The sequence below is a fragment of the Calidris pugnax genome, unplaced genomic scaffold, assembly GCF_001431845.1.
Source record: "Calidris pugnax isolate Ruff unplaced genomic scaffold, ASM143184v1 scaffold44, whole genome shotgun sequence".
NCBI classification, from domain to species: Eukaryota; Metazoa; Chordata; class Aves; order Charadriiformes; family Scolopacidae; genus Calidris; species Calidris pugnax.
In genome coordinates, this window is record NW_015094506.1 from 26,885,183 (window position 1) to 26,903,912 (window position 18,730).

General features: G+C 43.3%; 1 protein-coding gene across 1 annotated transcript in view; it reads left to right on the plus strand.

Moving 5' to 3' along the window:
• The first annotated feature begins 18,361 nt into the window (after positions 1-18,361).
• The window catches only part of TWF1 (twinfilin actin binding protein 1), a 20,230-nt gene continuing 19,861 nt past the window's right edge, over positions 18,362-18,730 (plus strand). The window contains exon 1 of the mRNA XM_014963339.1: positions 18,362-18,667. Coding sequence (XP_014818825.1) covers positions 18,362-18,667 — 306 coding nt within the window. The remainder of the gene's footprint in view (positions 18,668-18,730) is intronic.

The following is an 18,730-nucleotide window of genomic DNA, read 5'->3' on the forward strand; positions in this document are numbered from 1 at the left end:
GGCAGCGGGCGGCGCCGCTGCGGCAGGGTCCCGGCGCCCCTGCCGGTGCCTTCCCGGAGCCCGCCAGCAAGGACCCGAAACGCGCGCGTTATTCCCGCCGGGGTCTTTATTCCCGCTGGAAAAATGGTGGCTGGGGAGCCACGGGGGCTTATCCGGAACGGAACCGGAGCGACACTCAATTCCCACCGGTCAGACTTCAATATTAAGTAAATTAGCTGTAGAAAATTAGAAATATGGGAAATACGGGGTCAAAGCTGGAGGCGGATTACCCCGAAGCAAAAGCACAGGGTTGGCAGTAACAGCCAGCTCGCTAGAAAAAGATTTAGGAAAACCCCCACGTTGGGAGGGGAGGGAGGTCTGTACCCATTTTGCTGACACGGGAGGGGGCTATCACGGGGCCACTGCCGGTCCCCAGGGTGCACACACAGCCGGCATTGTCGCTGCGTGGAGCAGCCTGACAGAGTTGTTGACATTGCACTTCAGCCGAATTGTCAACCAAAGGCTTTTTTTTGTGTGGGCTGTGGTCCCTAGTGCCAGTGTGCCGGTATTGCTGACAGCCCAGGAAAACCTTTACAGGATGCTCTTAGCATTGCATTATGAGTGGGGCTTCATGCAAGACGTCCTCGGTCGCTGCTGAGGACAGGTAAAACCAGCTTGAAGCCTCTAGACACAGCCTCAGTATATTGGTGTGAAAATCACATAACTCCATTGGAGTAGGAAACTCAAATATGGCATCAAACTTAAAACATGGGTATATATCTGGCTGCTTCAGGCCAAGGTACGGAGGAATGTGGCTGAGGTCTACCCAGGAATGTGGAAGGTGAAGTCATGTTGCGAAAGAACAAAACAACCAGAACAAGCAGCAGAGAAAAACTTGTAAATCCCTTCTGTACTTACGTCAATATAGTTTTACATATTTTTGTAAATAAACAAACCTGTATTGAACATATCTGACATAATAACCTTCCTCAGTGGGATAACCTATAAGACCCTCAACTTTAGGTAGAAAGATGCAACAATCATTATTTAACACCCTTCAAGCCATCTTTGCAGTAAACAGAAATTTTAAATATTCAGAGACAAAAAATCCTCATGTGCAATGAGAAATACAGCGTACAGCACTGCCTGTTCATGCAACAGTTCTGTGTGCGCTGTCACGCCTGCAGAACTCGGTCTCCTTCTGTTCAACAAATGAGAATCCACAGAGAAGGAGGCAGCACCCACCACAAAAGAGATCACACTCTTCATGCACCTACACACTAAAGAAAATAAAATTCTTTTCAGCTCAGATGGAAATCCGTGCTACAACTACAGAGGGTTCACGAACATTTTTTCAGATAATAAGTCAGTGGCTTAAAAACTTGCTCATTAAGTCAATCAACTGAAAATCATCTACTTTTCTATTAAAGCAACCACAAACATAAATGTGCCATATACCACTCCCAAATTTCGTGTTCCAATTCCTTTCTTAGAAAAAGCCAATATTTTTCCAAAAAGTGTAATATTCACTCACATACATATAAAAAAAAAAAACAGCTAGATTACGCCTATTCCTTTTTTCAATCAAGCAATCCAGAGTAATGGCTGGAATACATACCTGCATAGCAACAATTAACAAATAATCTAAGTAGGCAAGACTAATCAGGCCTGCTCACTAAAAACCAGGAACTGCCAACAACAGAAGAATATAAACAAACTCTTATCTACGAAATTGTCAGCAAGTGAACAGGCCAGCAGTAAAACCAGCAAGCTGAACCTAAAAAGCAGGTTGAATCAGGACAATGAGTCATCTTGAAATGCTAGTTTCAACACTTGTGAGTGAAACTATTTTACCAGCACTCCTACTACGAAATAGCACTTGGGGAAAGGCTATTGTTTTACACTCCGTTTGCAGCAGAGAGCTGTGATTGTTGAGCTAACTGTATATATATATATCTTACTGCAGTATCAATTTCTGTAGAGTCATTTTACACTCAAATATGAGGAATCAGCCTTCTGCACATTGGTCTGTAGCTGGAAAGTTCCCTTATAAGACTCTGCTGCCTCAGACAACTCTGTCTGGTACAGGAACATGCACTGAGCTACAGCATGTTCCAAAATAAAGACACTGTACTAAGAGACAGGTTTCTTTGCTTTTTTATGCCAAAGAAAAAGCACTAGTTTTGTCAGTGGCTGACAAGGCTGCAGATCCAAACCAAAAAGACTTGTGTAATCATTCTGTTCAAAAAGAAAATAAAAATAAAATGCAATTCACTATAAAATCCTGTGTATCCAGGATTTTACCAGGAAAGGTAATTCTGGAGATGGAAAAATTGCTACAGCTTCACCTGAAAAGCTTTCTGATATCCCATGTTATCTACACAAACTATGTCCTTGGCTGCTTGATCCACAAAACTGTGGATCTCTTAACACCCATGAAATTTCACAGTATCACATTATAGCTGAGGTTGGAAGGAACCTCTGGAGATCCGCTAGTCCAGCCCTCTGCTCAGACTAAGGTTGGGTCCAGTTGAGTTTTGAGTATCTCTAAGGCTGGAGGCTCCACAACTTCTCCAGGCAACCTGTTCCAATGTTTGACCACCCTCACAGCAAAAACATTTTTTTCATAAGTTAAATAGAGCATCCTGTATTTCAGTTTGTGCCCACTGCCTCTCCTCTGTTCACTGTACAGCACTGAGAAGAGCTTAGTTTCATCTTTACTCCTGCTATCAGGCTTTTAGATACATCGATAAGATTCTCTCCCTTGAGCCTGCTCAAGGTTAAACAGTCCCAGCTCTCTCAGCCTGTCCTCCCACTCCTTTCATCTGGAGTTGCACAAATGCCTCTTCCCTGGCTTGCTGCTTGGAAAAAGTATTTCATTCCCTTAAAACCCCATTACTCAGGGATTGTGCTCCTAATGTGTTTTTTCTCCATCCCACTGTTGTGTGTTGACCCTTGCCAGCAGGTAAGCACTCATGCAGCTGCTGGCTCACTCCTCCTGCCTCCTTCCCTAGAAGGACAGGGGAGAGAAAATTTGTGGATCAAGGTAAAGATGCCTTAATAAGTGACAAAAAGAATGTGAGAATTAGGAAAATATGGTAAGTGAGAATAAAAAAAGGTGATGCTAAGGCAGCCACTCACCAAGGCCCACAAGCAGATCCATCAATGCCTGGTCAGTCTCCCACAGTCAGCTTTGAAGCCAGTCCCTACCCCACCCACCCTTTTACTCAGTTTTATTGCTGAGCATGATGTCATATGGCATGGAGTATCCCTTTGGTTCATTTGGGTCAGCTGTCCCAGCTGTGTCCCCTCCCAGCTCCTTGCCCATCTCCAGCCCACTCACTGGCAGCAGTGTGGGCAGAGTGGGAAAGAGAGACAGCCTTGATCCTGCGCCAGCTCTGCTCAGCAATAGCCCAAACACTGGTGTGTTTTCAACACTGAGCCGCAAACCCAAAACACAACACAATATTGCTGCTGTAAACTTAATCCCGGGCCAGATCCTGTACACCTGCAAAAAACATCCATGGAACAAATGACTCCCTCCCCACTTTGAAATTTCAGAGTCACGGTTATGGCAACCCATCTCAGCTATACCACTTAAGATTTATTCCTCAGCTATGCATTATCTGCATCCCCAACTGGTTTCTTATTGTCTAAAAGAAGAGAAGAGGAAGGAGCACACTAAAACAAGAAACAAATGGAGAAAACAAATGCAGAAGCTGACAACGGTGTATAACTAAAGAGTTAAATCATTTAAGAACTGAGTAGAAAAAGGCAAAAATATATCCCATAGAAAAGAAGAGCATTAAGTTAATCAGAGCCAATGACATTGCAAATACCAGTACTGCTTTACTACTAGATGTAAAAACCAGAATTGTCTAAAAGAATGTGGAGCAGCACAAATGTTTCTATTGTATAACTGGAAAACATAAAGAGTGATTTCACATTATGTAACATTGCAATACTTTCCATTAAATCAATAATATGAAAGGATAGTAAACAGCAGCAACTTAAATTAAACATTTATTTTTCAATGGCAGGTCAAGGAATTATTAGAAAAATAAATGAAAGATGTGATAGGCAGCAATGTTAATAATTAAATTTCTTTCCTAACAACTTTGAAATGCTGTGGAAATTTCACAGAACTAGAAGAAAGTTAATGTTGTAACAATATTTAAAGGATAAACAGGCTGACCTACATAATTACAGGCTTTTCAGGCCGGCAGCAAGAAGGGCAAAAATATGGAAGAGGTGGGTTCAGGTCTCGATTACTGAAAGAAGTGAAAGGGAGAAGAACCGGAATAACCAAATGGAAGACAGTGGTGCAGACTGTGCAGCTGTGCAACCCTCCTTCCACACACACACACACTCATGCTGTAAGTCACAGTAGTCACCAGACTTAGTGGTGATTTTGGCCTAACTAGTGCCTCTGATTCTGCAAGAACAACCAGCAGTAACACGAGCTGACAGAACACTCTCTTTGAAAAAACTGTTCTGATGTCACTTTAGGATATAATGCATTTGTTTGGTTAGCTCAGTTATTATAGAGAGAGATATATATGTATATATACATATACCTCTGAACTCCTTGACCTATGTATGTGATCAGATACCTACTGACATTTCAATGAAAGAACAATAATGGCATGAAATCAACATCATACGCAATACATAGATGAACTAATAGGCTTCCAAGTCATGAAAAAGGGCCTTATTTCTGGTTCTATTTAACATTTTGCATCAATGAAACAAGAAAGAGATTGCAAATCACCTAAGATGAGGGAAACTAAAATTAATGGCAAAAGAACACATTTCTGACAGTAAACCCCTGGAGTCTGACTTTTTGGATACAACCTAAAACATTTCAAACCAAATGTGAATCTGAACAGGAATAAATTATACCTGCTGTTTCTATAAGGCAGAGAAAATGGAAAAAAAAAAAGAGCTCACATACAGATTTTAACAAACATAAATGCTGCAATGATGCTCTAGCTAAAAATGTTAGAATCTGGGTATTAATATGTACTTTCTGATCCTTGTCAATCAACTTTTAGTTTACCAAGATGAAGTTAAGGGATGTTTTCATCATTGTTGATCGGTTAAAACACAAACTTTGAGCAGAATTTTAGATATAGATATATATAATTTTGCAATACCAGTGGCACTTGGGACAAAAAGCAGTAGGAGAAGCAGAACTTTAAATGACCTTTTACACACAGTGAAACAGAACTTCATTCCTGGAGTCAAATGATACAGGGCTTACCAAGGTTAAAGCAGAAGCTGTACTGGAAGTTTTGAAAATGACACTCAAAAATGTTTTGAAAATGACACACAAAACGTACACTTGAATGAACTGCTTACTTCTGTTCATCCAGAGCAAATTTAGTCCAAGTAAGCATGACTCTACTTCAGGTAACAAATACTGATCTCAAACAGACAGACAGCACACAGCTAACTTCAATAAAATCACTAAAGAACTGTCAAGTGAGGTGAATTTACACCACTAATTAAATACTTTTTAAGTGCATCTGCTGGCCATATGGATGCTTTCGACTAATAGAACAACTACATGCGACTTCTGTACTAGGAAAAAAAGGAAGTAATCAGCTTGCAGCTACTTTGATAGTTGCATGTACAGAATTAGAGAAAACACAATTTAAGAAAAAGTGGAATCTGAGTTCAACCTTCCATGGATACTGCTAAACCACACTGCCCAAGTTCATTGCAACAGTAGAAGACGACTTCAAAAAGGTAGAATTAAAGCTTGAAGGCAAAAGGTCGCGGTAAGTGGTAACACAACAACTTTGGGAAAATAAAATACGTTATAATGTTGCTACATTCTAGTAAGAAAAATATAACATCACATGTTTTGTTTAGTATGAGCTTTGTATTCTTTTTATATAAGCAGGCCTCAGACTGCTATCTCACAGGAAAATAATTTAAGCTTTGTCAGTTTATTCAGTAGCAAAGAAAAATGTGATTAAAAATAATGAAGGGTAATTTCTTCACGAAAAAACATAGGATGAAAAAAAGTCTCATATTTTCAATTAGTGTATCTCATTATGTTCTTCCAAAGTGCAATGAAAAACTGTACTTTGGATAAGTACAGTATAACAACACATTGCCTCTGTACAAAAAAGTCAAAAGTCTTTACTGTGCTGTCATATAAATTCCCTGTGTCTTGATCCGATTTCCATTAGAACAAAAATAGGTGTAGTGTGACACAAACATTTTGCATCTCAACAAAAGTACTACTTTTAAACTCAAGCACAGTGTGATAACTCAAATAAATATATTACTTTATTTCTAAATAAATTCTGCATACCTGAAATTTGAGTATGTTATCTAATACAGTAAAAGGCATCTGAGACCTGATCACGCACTCTCATATACAATGGACTGTACAGGAAGCACAGGAAGGACATGGACCTGTTGGAATGGGTCCAGCGGAGGGCCACGAAGATGATCAGAGGGATGGAGCACCTCTCCTATGAGGACAGGCTGAGAGAGCTGGGGTTGTTCAGCCTGGAGAAGAGAGAGACCTTATAGCAGCCTTCCAGTACCTAAAAGGGGCTGCAGGAGAGTTGGGGAGGGACTCCTTATGAGTCCCTCTTTATGAGGGAGTGTAGCAATAGGATAAGGGGTAAGGGTTTTAAACTGAAAGAAGGGAGATTTGGATTATATATAGGAAGAAAATCTTTACGGTGAGAGTGGAGAGACACTGGCTGCCCAGAAAAGTTGTGGATGTCCCATCCCTGGAGGTGTTCAAGGCCAGGCTGGATGGGGCTTTGAGCAACCTGGTCTAGTGGGAGGTGTCCCCGCCCATGGCAGTGAGGCTGGAACTAGATGATTTTTAAGGTCCCGTCCAACCTAAACCATTCTGATTTTATGCCTGGATCAGGGGAAGAGAAACACAGCCAGGGCAGGGAGCACTGTGAGGCACTGGCTGCTGCGTTGCATATCATGATGGAGGCTGAGGCACCAATATAACCGAGAAGCAAAAGTGTCCCCACTGAAGCAGACACACACAGGTGTCTTGTGCAAAGCATGGCTTGTCCAAGCAGGGGGTTGAACCCCAGGAATACAAGTGAGTGAGGCTTGCTAACAACTTCAATGTGACTGTCCAAATGGTAACACTCAGTGAATCAGAACTATAATCTCACTGAAACTAATCACATATACCAATATTAAACATGAGAGAGTTAACCATAATCTGAAGATAATTAATAAGAGAATTATACACACACTGCTATGCCTAAAGAGTGGGTTTTTTGCTGTCAGATTTTTAGTTCTGGACAAGTGATGAGAAGAACAAGCATTGTGACCTTTCTTTAAAACTTCTTCTCATCGCATATAGGGATATGCAGTATCTATTATGCAAATGGACAACTTTTCAATGGCCAAAGAATAGCCTGTGACAAACGCCTGTTATTTTTAGCTCACACTAATGCACTGTGAAAAAGCATAGTTACCCAAAAAAAAATTACAATGATAAATGTAATAATTTATTTAGCAGCTGGAAATCTATTGAAAATGGACAGGCACTTTGAGTAAGTGCCCGAGAGAACAAGTAAGAATGTACAGTGCCATCAAAATGTCCTTTGTTTGTTTATTGAATTTCCTTTCATTTATAAGAGCAGTGAGAGCACTGTGGAATCTTTTGGAACTGAAATGAAGTACTGGAGACCTTCAGCTTATGCTGAGACATAGCATATATCTGGGTTTGTGTGTGCCTGGGAGGGTCTTACTCTGCTGGAAACTGGGTGCAAGGAGCTGAGCACTAAGAAAGCAGTCTTAAATGTTGGAGGGGAACAATGCAACTACTTCAGGTTTCACTGCAAGTCTTTCTCCTACCCTTCTTCCACATTTCTGTCTATTTAAGCAATAAGCACTGCTGAGTAAGAATCTATGGTAGAGTTTTATTCTGTCACATGTCAGAATGCTTTCTGCAAACAATTAGTAATAAAATCCCTATTTGGCCTCATGGAGCCCTTTAGGGATAAAACTTCCCATGTTTTCTTGCTACCATTTTTCAGTAGTAATTTATGAGTAGAAACTGGTTGTCATTTGTGAGTGACTCGAGAAAAGCCTGTCTGACTGAATTCCTCTCTGGCAAGTGGAACCCCATGAGTAGGAGGAATCCTTTACCCCCAGCCCTCTGATTCTTTCACCCCAGCTTCAATGTCTCTTAGAAGGATTTAGCTGTTCTTAGGATGCGTACATCAAAAGGTGGAATTATCTAACAAGAGTTTGAACCTTTTCTTAATTTCTTTGGAAATTTGGATAAGACCGTAGAACAGCAATGAGAAGTATTCAGGGAGCCATTAGAAGGAACCTGATATTTGGTGGATGAGCAATTGGTTGGACGGTCTCATCCAGAGCATAATGGTCAGTGACTCAATGTCTGGATGGAGACGAGCAAGGTGCACCTTCAGCAAGTTTGCAGACGAGACAAAGCTAAGTGGTGCAGCTGACACGCTAGAGGGACGAGAGCACAAAATCACAGAATGGTATGGGGTTGAAAGGGACTGCTGGAGATCAGCTAGTCCAAGCCCCCTGCCAAAGCAGGTCTACCTAGAGCAGATTGCACACGAATGTGTCCAGGTGGGTTTTGAATGTCTCCAGAGAAGGATACTCCATGGCCTCTCTGGGCAGCCTGTTCCAGTGCTCTGCCACCCTCAAAGTAAGGTTCCTCCTCATGTTTAGATGGAACTTCCTATGTTCAAGTTTGTGCCCGTTACCTCTTGTCCTGTCACTGGGCACCACCAAAAAAAAAAGACTGGCCCCATCCTTTTGACACTGACCCTTTAAGTACTTATAGGTGTTGATCAGATCCCCCCTCAGTCTTCTCTTCTCCAAACTAAAAAAATCCAAGTCCCTCAGCCTCTCTTCATAAGAGAGATGTTCTAGGCCCCTAATCATCTTTGTAGCCCTCTGCTGTACCCTCTCCAGCAGGTGCCTGTCCTTCTTGAACTGGGGAGCCCAGAACTGGACACAGTGCTCCAGGTGGGGTCTCACCAGTGCAGAGTAGAGGGGCAGGATAACCTCCCTCGACCTGCTGGCCACGCTCTTCTTGATGCACCCCAGGATGCCATTGGCCTTCTTGGCCACAAGGGCACATTGCTGGCTCATCGTCATTCTGTTGTCCACCAGGACTCCCAGGTCTTTTTCCACAAAGCTGCTTTCCAGCAGGTCAGCCCCCGACCTGTACTGGTGCATGGGGTTATTTCTCTCAAGGTGCAGGACCCTACACTTGCCTTTGTTGAACTTCATTAGGTTTCTCTCTGCCCAACTCTCCAGCTTGACCAGGTCTCGCTGTATGGCAGCACAGCCTTCTGGTATGTCAGCCACCTCTCCCAGTTTTGTATCAGGAGCAAACTTGGTCAGGGTACACTCTATCCCTTCATCCAGGTCATTGATGAATACATTAAACAGGACTGGAGCCAGTACTGACCCCTGGGGGTCAGTTACAGACCTCCAACTAGGCTCTGTACCACTAATCAGGACCCTCTGAGCTCTGTCTTTCAGTTAGTTTTCAATCCACCTCACTGTCCATTTATCTAACCCACACTTCCTGAGCTTACCTACGAGGATGCTGTGGGAGACAGTGTCAAAAGCCTTGCTAAAGTCGAGGTAGACAACATCCACTGCCCTTCCCTCATCTATCCATCCAGTTATGCTGTCGCAGAAGGTTATCAGGTTAGTAAGACATGATTTCCTGTTACTGAATCTGTCTCAGAGTTACGCTCAGTTACATTCCCACCCCATGTCAAACTGAGTTTAAAGCTCTCTCAGTGATCCCTGATAACTCTTGTCTTAGAACCCTTTTCTACCTGCAAGATAAGCTATTCCCATCCATTACCAGTGGGCCTGGTGTCTTGTAAGCCAAGCTGTGATCCAAGAACCCAAAGTCCTGCCGGTAGCACCAGGCTCAGAGCCAAGCATTGATCTGCTGGCTCTTCCTGTTTACCCTGTCGTCATTCCCCGCAAGGAATCTGGAAGGACAGAGGAGGTAGGACTTGTGCTCCCGATCCCTTGATCAGTCATCCCAAGGTCCTGAAATCTCTCTTCATTGCCCTTGGGCTTCTTTTCACTACTTGGTCACTGCCCACCTGGAAGATCAGAAGGGGGTAATAATCTGAGGGCTGTACTAGGGAGGGAAGCTTCTTCTTTATATCATTAACCAGGGTCCCAGGGAGGCAGCAGTCCTCCCTATTTAGTGGGTCTGGTATGCATATCAGGCCTTCTGCTCCTTTCAGTAGCAAGTCCCCTATGACAATGACCCATCTCTTATTCCTTACTGCAGAGGTTTTGATGAGGGAGGAGGTCCAACTAGATCTTGCTGAGACCTCCAAGCTGAGGAATTGTCTTCCTCATCACTGTCCAGTTCCACCCAAAGAACATTGTACCTGTTATGCAGAGGCATCCAGAAAGGTGACGTAGTTACTGGGCAGGCATGCCTGCAGCGCCTGTTGTGCCAGGCAGGCACTTTTGGCCATTGCCCCCTGCCCTCCAAGTCACCACATTCAGTTGGGCAGAAAGAAGACACGTAGTTCTCTGTAGCAGGGGCTCCGTCTGCCTGCTGGATTTCTACCACAGGAAGCTGGGTGCGACTCCAAGCATCTCTTTCTCTCACATTCCCTGATGGCCCTCAACCTGAGTACCTCCTTCCTGAGCTCCATCTCTAAGCAGATGAACTCCTCTACCTGGGCACAACTCCCACAGGCGTGCTCACCACTGTCATCCATCCCATGCTGGCATAAGAGCAGAGCACACCCTGCATCTGGGTGGCAGAGTGTTCCCACGAGAGCTCTGTCTGAGAAGCTGCATCAGGTTGGTGCTGAGTTTATGGATACCATGGTCTTCTTCTGAGAGGAGACCATTGTTTCCTGGCCGAGTTGGCAGTCCTTCAGTGCTCTCCCATGCAGACTGCTGTGCCTGTTCGCCCACCCAAGGGAGCCCGCCCTTGTTGTGGTGCTCCCAGGTGAGGCCCACTCGCTGCTTCCTTACTGCTGAAAGGCTTCTTTTATGAGAGGGGGAGTGGGCCCGGTGAGTATGCCTCGTTTAGATCTGCCACCGGGAGAGGGTGTGTACTGGACCCCCCCACACCTCAACAGCCTGCCCGCAACTGCCAGCTTCTAGCACAGCCTAGCCACTTTCCCCAGCTTCAAAAAGCCCCAAAAAGAGCTCCTTTCCGGCCCATTGCATCACAATTCCCTTCCCCAGTGCGAGCTTACCTGTACCAGAGCTGGTCTCCTCAGCGAGTGACCATTGGTGCGGTTACACCTCGTTTAAATCTGCTGCCGTTGGTGCTGGCTCCGCCCAGGCCGCTCAACAGCTCCCACACCAGCTGTTGGCTTCCAGCACAGGCTGGCCCCATTGCCCAGCTTCAAAATGCCTTCAAAAGCCCTCAAAAAAGTCTTCAAAATCTCTTTGCCACAATTCCCTTCCCCTGTGTGGACTTACCTACACTAGAGTTAGTCTCCTCGGTGAGATGCCATCTAGAGGCACCTGGACAAGCTTGAGAAGCTCATGAGGTTTAACAAGGCCAAGTGAAAGGTTCTCTGCACCTGGTTTGGGGCAACCCCCAGTATCAATACAGGTTGAGGGACGAAGAGACTGAGAACAGCCTTGTGGAGAAGGGCTTGGGGGTACTGGTGGATGAAAGGCTGGACATGAGCCCACAGTGGGCGCTGGCAACCCAGAAAGCCAACTGTATCCTGGGCTGCATCAGAAGACGTGTGGCCAGCAGGTTGAGGGAGGTGGCTCTCCCCCTCTACTTTGCTCTGGTGAGACACCACCTGCATCCATCTCTGGAGCCCTCAGCACAGGAAGGACATGGACCTGTTGGAGTGGGTCCAGCAGAAGGCCACAAAAATGATCAGGGATGGAACACAAATCCTATGAGGAGAGACTGAGAGAGTTGGGGTTGTTCAGCCTGGAGAAGAGAAGGCGCCTTGCTGCCTTTCAGTACTTAAAGGGGGCTTTTAAGAAAAATGGGGACAGACTTCTTAGGAGGACCTGCTGAGATAGGACAAGGGGTAATGGCTTTGAACTAAAAGCCATTCAGACTAGATCTAAGGAAGAAACCTTTTACCGTGAGGGTGGTGAAACACTAGGACACGTTTCCCAGAGAGCTGATAGATGCCCCATCCCTGCAAACATTCTAGGTCAGGTTGGAAGGAGCCCTGAGCAACCTGATCTAGTTGAAGATGTCCCTCCTCACTGCAGGGGGCTTGGACTAGGTGACCTGTAAAGGTCCCTTCCAACCCAAACCATTATGTGATTCTATTAAATCTAGTATGCTCACAGTCATACATGCCATGGTGAAACAGGCAGGAGCCTGGGATCTCAGGAAGGATAGGTAAAATATCAAAGAAATATAAGACAAAAGACTGAAATTTTCAAATATCGATACTCCTAGGCTACAAGGTAAATTAAGTTTTAGCAAGGCCCAGAGGCTCTGCAACACTCTAATTAAGAGAGGAAGCGACTTAGAACTTTCTGTCTTCAACACAGAGTGGAAACAATGCCTTGGCCAGAGTCGTGTTTGCTTCGTCTGGCATTAGTTTGTACTAACTGTTCCTCAACAGGAGAGGAACCGCCACTTCTGTAGTGATGGAAAACAAGATAAACAATTGCAGAGAATCAGTGTAACACTGGTGTTTCAGCTGACAGTATTTCACAATGACTCAATGCACTCATCAAAAGTAAATATGAAAAGAAAGTGGAAATGGGTATAAAAGGAATGTTGCCCAGCATCTCTCTTTTGTGTTCACCAGGAAAATTACTGGATCCATGCTAGTGCTGTACCAGTGTATCACCCTATATCATCTGCCATTAAAGGCAGTTCACATACTCCCTACTAGTAGAGTCTTGCCTGTACCAAAGTCGGTGAGACAATTCTCTATGATTTCAGTAGGGTCGTGATATCCTCCATGTAATGTTAGGAAAAATAGAAATATAATCTCTAATTTTTGCAATATGCATTTACACCCAATCATTGTGGTGGTGTTATTTTTTAAATTTTTGTAGTAACAGGAATATTTGAACGAGGAAATATTTGTGAAAATGACTACATTCCAGAGTACTCAAAACTACCTACCAGCTCATTACATCATGCAAACTCTGAATACTGCTCTATGCGCACACATGACTACTGGCCAGACAAGCCACCCATCTGCAGGAGGTAATTACCAGTCTTGGCAGATAAGATCTAATCTAAATCTAGACAGCATTGTGTTTGGTGGCTCTATGCCAGGACTCACTAGCTTTCTAAAATGGGTCCATCCGTGTGCTGGACTGTCAGTATGATCGTCCAAATGGGACTGAAGTAGTCTCATGCACATTTTCTTTCTCATCAAGAAATTGCTAGCAAATCCAATGGAATGGAAGGTAGAGTAGCCCTAATTGACATGAAAACATGAAAGGACAGGCTGCTTAAAAATATCAAATGTACCCAGTCTCTTAAAGAAATAATTTATAAAAGGGTATTGGAACAATTTTTTCTAGATTGAGATCCAGAGGAAGGTTTTACATCAACACAAGCAGCAGCTCATGTTAGTCTTGGAGTTTTTTTCCAATACAGTGTGTTCATTTTAAATATAAACATTATTTAAGTGGAGCTGCTTCTTGGTGGCAAGAAGACTTCATTCCTGTCAAAGTAGATGATAATGTGGCTTCAGTTACTGCTTTGTTATCATCTTCAATCTCGGCTACAGCAATGTAATACACCTTGCTATAAATAATTAGTGCAGCTCATTAGCCACTTGCCCTCCTGGAGCAGGTCATGTCCTGCTTCTGTTTCCTGTGCAGTCTTCCTCTAGAATCTGGTCAAATTTAAAATCTTGGTATTTATGGTCAGGCCTATAATGGTCTGGGAAGAAGGCCCACATGCATTAACGCAGTCCTTATAGCTTAAAATGGAAATTGTGACTTACAAATTATTCCAAAGGATCTGTCCAGGTCTTTACGAAGTTTTTCTTGCTTTCTTTGACCCAAGAATCACTTTGAACATCATGTAAGACAATTACTAAAAAGCTCTTCTACACTCTACACAGAAGGAAACTTCTTAGAACTTGTCATCAATAACTGACAAAGCAAACATAAGTTTTAAATAATTAAAATCATTTTTCCCACATTGCGAGAAAAGGCAAAATTGAGAATTGCAGGGATACTTGTACTGTTTATTGCACTTCAGAAATGCATTTACATGGAGGCAGAACAGAAAATCTGAAAAGAGTGGCTGAAAGGGTGGCTGGATTACAAATCATTCTGCACAATGATTTTGTATTTACTTATTAGTTAATCATTACTATTAGGATAAGTATACAAAAGAACAAACAAAATTTGAGAAATTTCATAATTTAAAAATCACTGAGAGCTTGAAATAATTTGACCATAATATTGTCTGTTAAGCTGTGCATAAAGAATGTAGAGATACCATCTATCTCTGTCATCTATCTCTATCATCTGTCTATTTACCATATGTACCAGATCTACATATTTACCAGATCAGAATAAGGGCTAGAAATGGACAAAGATATCAACAAACCATATTCAAAATCAATTCCTTAATAATGTCTGGAAGCAATTAACAGAACAGAAAAATGTAAAAAATATGGAAATTCCCACAGATTGTGCTTTGTTCAGTTTATTTCATGGGACATTTACTTCTTGTTATCAAAGCATACCAAAACATGACAAGAATCAGCTGTCTATAACTTTTAGGACAGCAAAACCCATTGCTGCAAAGCTGCTTTTGTCTATGGCAGTGGCTAGGAAAACCCCAGTACCTCAGACTTGGCTATCTACTACACTGTAATTCAGTTTAAAATACTTGTCTATCTAGCACGTTCCTGGCCACCCACAGACAACGCCTACTGTGTCAGCGGTTTGAGCAGCCAGAAAGAAAACCCCCTCAGATTACGAATATTGGGAGACAGGAGTTAGAAGGTTTATTTGCTCATTTACGAGAAATGAACAGAAATACCTCAGAGCATAAAGAAATTAAGTGATATATTCATAGGCTATAAAGACCTAGTGATGAACATAAAGTGAGAGCTGTCCACGCTAATAAAAACCACTTGCTATAATGGCAAGAGAGAGATGAGTTCCTATAGCAATACTTCTTAATAGCAGACTATCCATAAACTCTAGCCATCACAAAGAAATACCTTTTTGTTTGACTTGAACATAGTGTGTTGGTTGATTAGAGCTACACATACTGAGACTTACAAACAGGTAACAGTGTCACGCTCAGAAATCAAAGTATATTTTGCTAGGAACACCTTTCACACGTATCCTCAAAGTTACCTCAAATCTGACTCTAGGAGCAGTGTGATTTCTAATTTCTTTGTTTAGCTGCCTATGGGTGTGTGGGAATGGAGATTACTGGAAGCAGAGTAGAAGAAATGAAGTTTTCACATATTTCTGAAGGAACTAGTTGATATTCATTCTTACTCTATACGGAAGAAGGTTCATCTTGCTGATAGACTAACTCTCTAATACTATAATTATCTTATGAAAATATAGTTATTTTTAAAAAGCTTGCTGATGAGGAAAAAGAATACTCTAAACTGAAGCTTTGAAGAGCGTCAGGATAGAGATCTACAAGCAATGGAGCTCCATAGCAAGAAAATGAAGTTGTAATATTGCCTAGTAATAAGGTTTTCACTCTTCAGCTGTTGGAAATGTGTTTAGTGTTGGAAGTGTCACCTCAAGATAGGTATGGACTGGAGTAATGAAAACTGTAGGTAAAAAAACCTGTGTATTTCCATTGTAAGGTGGACAATTATAGTCAAACCTGGAACAGGCTTTCCTGGCAACATCACAACAGGAGAAAATGTTTGCATACCATTACGGAACTATGAACACAATTAACAGAGGATTCCATAGAAATTACAACCACAGCATTTAAGAAACTAGCATAAGTAAATAGAGCATTGTTAAATCAATGAAGAAGTGAATCTATAGGGAAAGACAATGAAGACTGAAAATTAAAACAAGACCCAGAAGACGTATTGAAAATGCTGTACCAAAGTCTATTAAAAATAATTCCTTTAAATGTCATTTATTATTCAGTTAAAAGAATTTATTAAAATTTGGGAAACTGCAATATGCTGTCTCTACCAAAACAATCACAGCCTTAATTAGATACAAAATGTAATGTAGTCTGGAAAAAATTAATTCAAGTACAGGGAAGAAAATAGAAGTAATACAAAGAAAAAAGTCACTTAATGCATATGCTAACAAATAAACCTCCCTATTCATATCCTGACACTCTTATGATTTGGATAGGAGCTTAATAATCAAAAACTTTTTATGAAGACTCTGAAGTACACTAAAATTCAGAAGTTTCAGCATCTTCAATAGACGTAAAATCTTTACTTGCTTGTGCTTGTTTCTGTGCAACGTCTCTTCTTTGACAAACATCAAACCCTGTAATATGGAAAAATATTTTTGATATTGAAAATTTTAAAAAATACTTTAGACTTTCACTTTTTTTTTTTTTGCCAAAAAGGTGCTATTAAATGCCAATATGTACCAGCCTTGTTTCATATAAAGTGGATGTTAAGATCCCCCTGCTGTACTTTAGAGCCCTCTTACAAACTGGAGGGAATTGATGTGATGTGACCTCAGGTAGCCAAGGTGATCTCAATAAAGTGGCAGACATTATAGTCCCATACCACTCTGATATTTTCAGTATAAGCATGGGTTTCCATGGAAAGCATAGTTCCACAGTCTTAGCTACACATCTTTGTTACCGCTTTGTGCCAATAGCAGTGCCCCTGGGGACACATGACTAACCGGATCAAGGAACTGATCTGTCTTTTCAGGACACCTGTCTACCACAGAAAACTTCCCTTTCCCTTGTAAATTTTCCAGCAAATCTATCTTTTACAACAACTAGCAACAACACAGTGGAGGAACCAAGAGCATAGGACCCGTGTCAGACTTCTGGTCAACTAATTTAAAGTACTTGTGATAGCACTAGATCTTTGATTGCCTCTCTGGCTGGATATCCAGTACTCCCTTCCTCTTGGAAAACCTCTTCTCCAAGAGTTGCTTTATTTTTTTATAACCTCCTGGCGGCTTACAATAGAGGAACTAGAAGTACCTGTGAGGCGCCTCCTGTCTCTCATTTCTCTTTCACATGAAGTTTTTTCCCTGTCTCTTTCAGCCTCCTTGCTAGGAGAAAAAAAAAACCAAAAAAACCCCAAACAAAACCAAAAAAAAACAAAAAAAAAAAAAAAAAGAAAGAAAAAAAAAAGACGGCAGCTTCTCTGTTTCCTCGACGGCTGCAATCCTCACCACTGTTAGTCCCAGCTCACCAGCTGGTGACGCGTTTCCATAGTGTCTTTGTATTTGCTGGACTAGCACTACACAGCACAGCTCACATACTACAGTTACAGTGCTATTTCACATTTCCCAAATAGGACACTAAATCCCTCACCCAATGTCTTCAAACTGGGGATCTGAGAAAGCGCAGGCACCCACATGTATCAACACAGCTGACTTCAGGAATTCCTGAGCTGCAGCGCTCCAGAGGCTGGGAAGGTGAGCCAGGGAAGGATTGCTCTGGAGGCTGGGAAGGTGAGCCAGGGAAGGATTACCGTGCGGCTGCCTCACTCCTCTAATCTTGCCTGGTCCATTGGCTGGGTATTTGGTATGCCCTGTTACAGCATTCCTTATGTTCTCAGGTTGTAGTGCGACCCATAAAACCCCTGCTAACTCCCAGGAATCTGAATGAATATTCAGCATCAGGACATTAAGTGCCCACAACCCTGTTACATCTACAACTGCCAGTGCATCTCTCACCTTCGGAGCCCAATCCACAGCACAGATTAAAAACCCTGACTAAAGGACGCAGAAGCCATTTTTAAAGAAGACGTAGCAGCCGTTTTTTTGTTGTTAGAGGATGGTGCTGCTCAACTTGTAGCCAGATATGCCTGTGAAAGCTAGCAAAAACAAACCTCCCTTCAGAGCATGCTTAAATTCATGGCACAGGACTTTCTTTCGCTGGGAACTTTAAAAGTTTAGGGAAACTTTATCGACACAGTTTGAAAAAGGTGTAAAAGCCTTTGGCTGTGTGGATGGGCCACGTACTGAGAAACTGGTGCACTCTTTCTCTGCCTGGATCCATGCCTTGTCAACGCAGGTGAGCGCCTCAACCGCCAGACCTGTGCTGGAAGGAATCTTCACTATTTCTGTTCTCGCAGTGCCACCAAGTAGCAAATAATGCAAAATTAACAGAGAAGGACTGCCTTGTCCGGGGCAAGGGCTTGAGCAACCAGAGCCACGGTTCTGGGCTCTGACCCCTGATTTCTGGGCTCTTCCTCAGGTGATTATTTGAGACGAAATTCACAGCACAGCCAAGGAGATGCCGTCCCACCGCCTGGCTCCTGCCCCCAAGGGAGAGCGGACAGGCTCCCGGAGAACGACTCAATTCACCTCAGTGATTTGTCGGCACTCGGGCCAACGAGCGACCCCCGGGGCGCGTCCCCGCTCCTGTCCGGGAGGCGGAGGGCAGCGCCGGGCCGGCTGCGGGCACTGCCACACGCTGTGGGGCGGCTGGGGAAGGGGGCGACGGGACGGGGCCGAACCCCGCTTCCCCGGAGGAGCCCTCCGGGGTCCGCGAAGGGAGAGCGGGCCCGGGCGAGGCGCGGCGCCCGGCGGGGGCTCTGCTGTAGGGGGCAGCAGCGCGGCAGCCGCTGCCCGGCGGGGCCCGGGGCCGGCGGGGCCCGGAAGG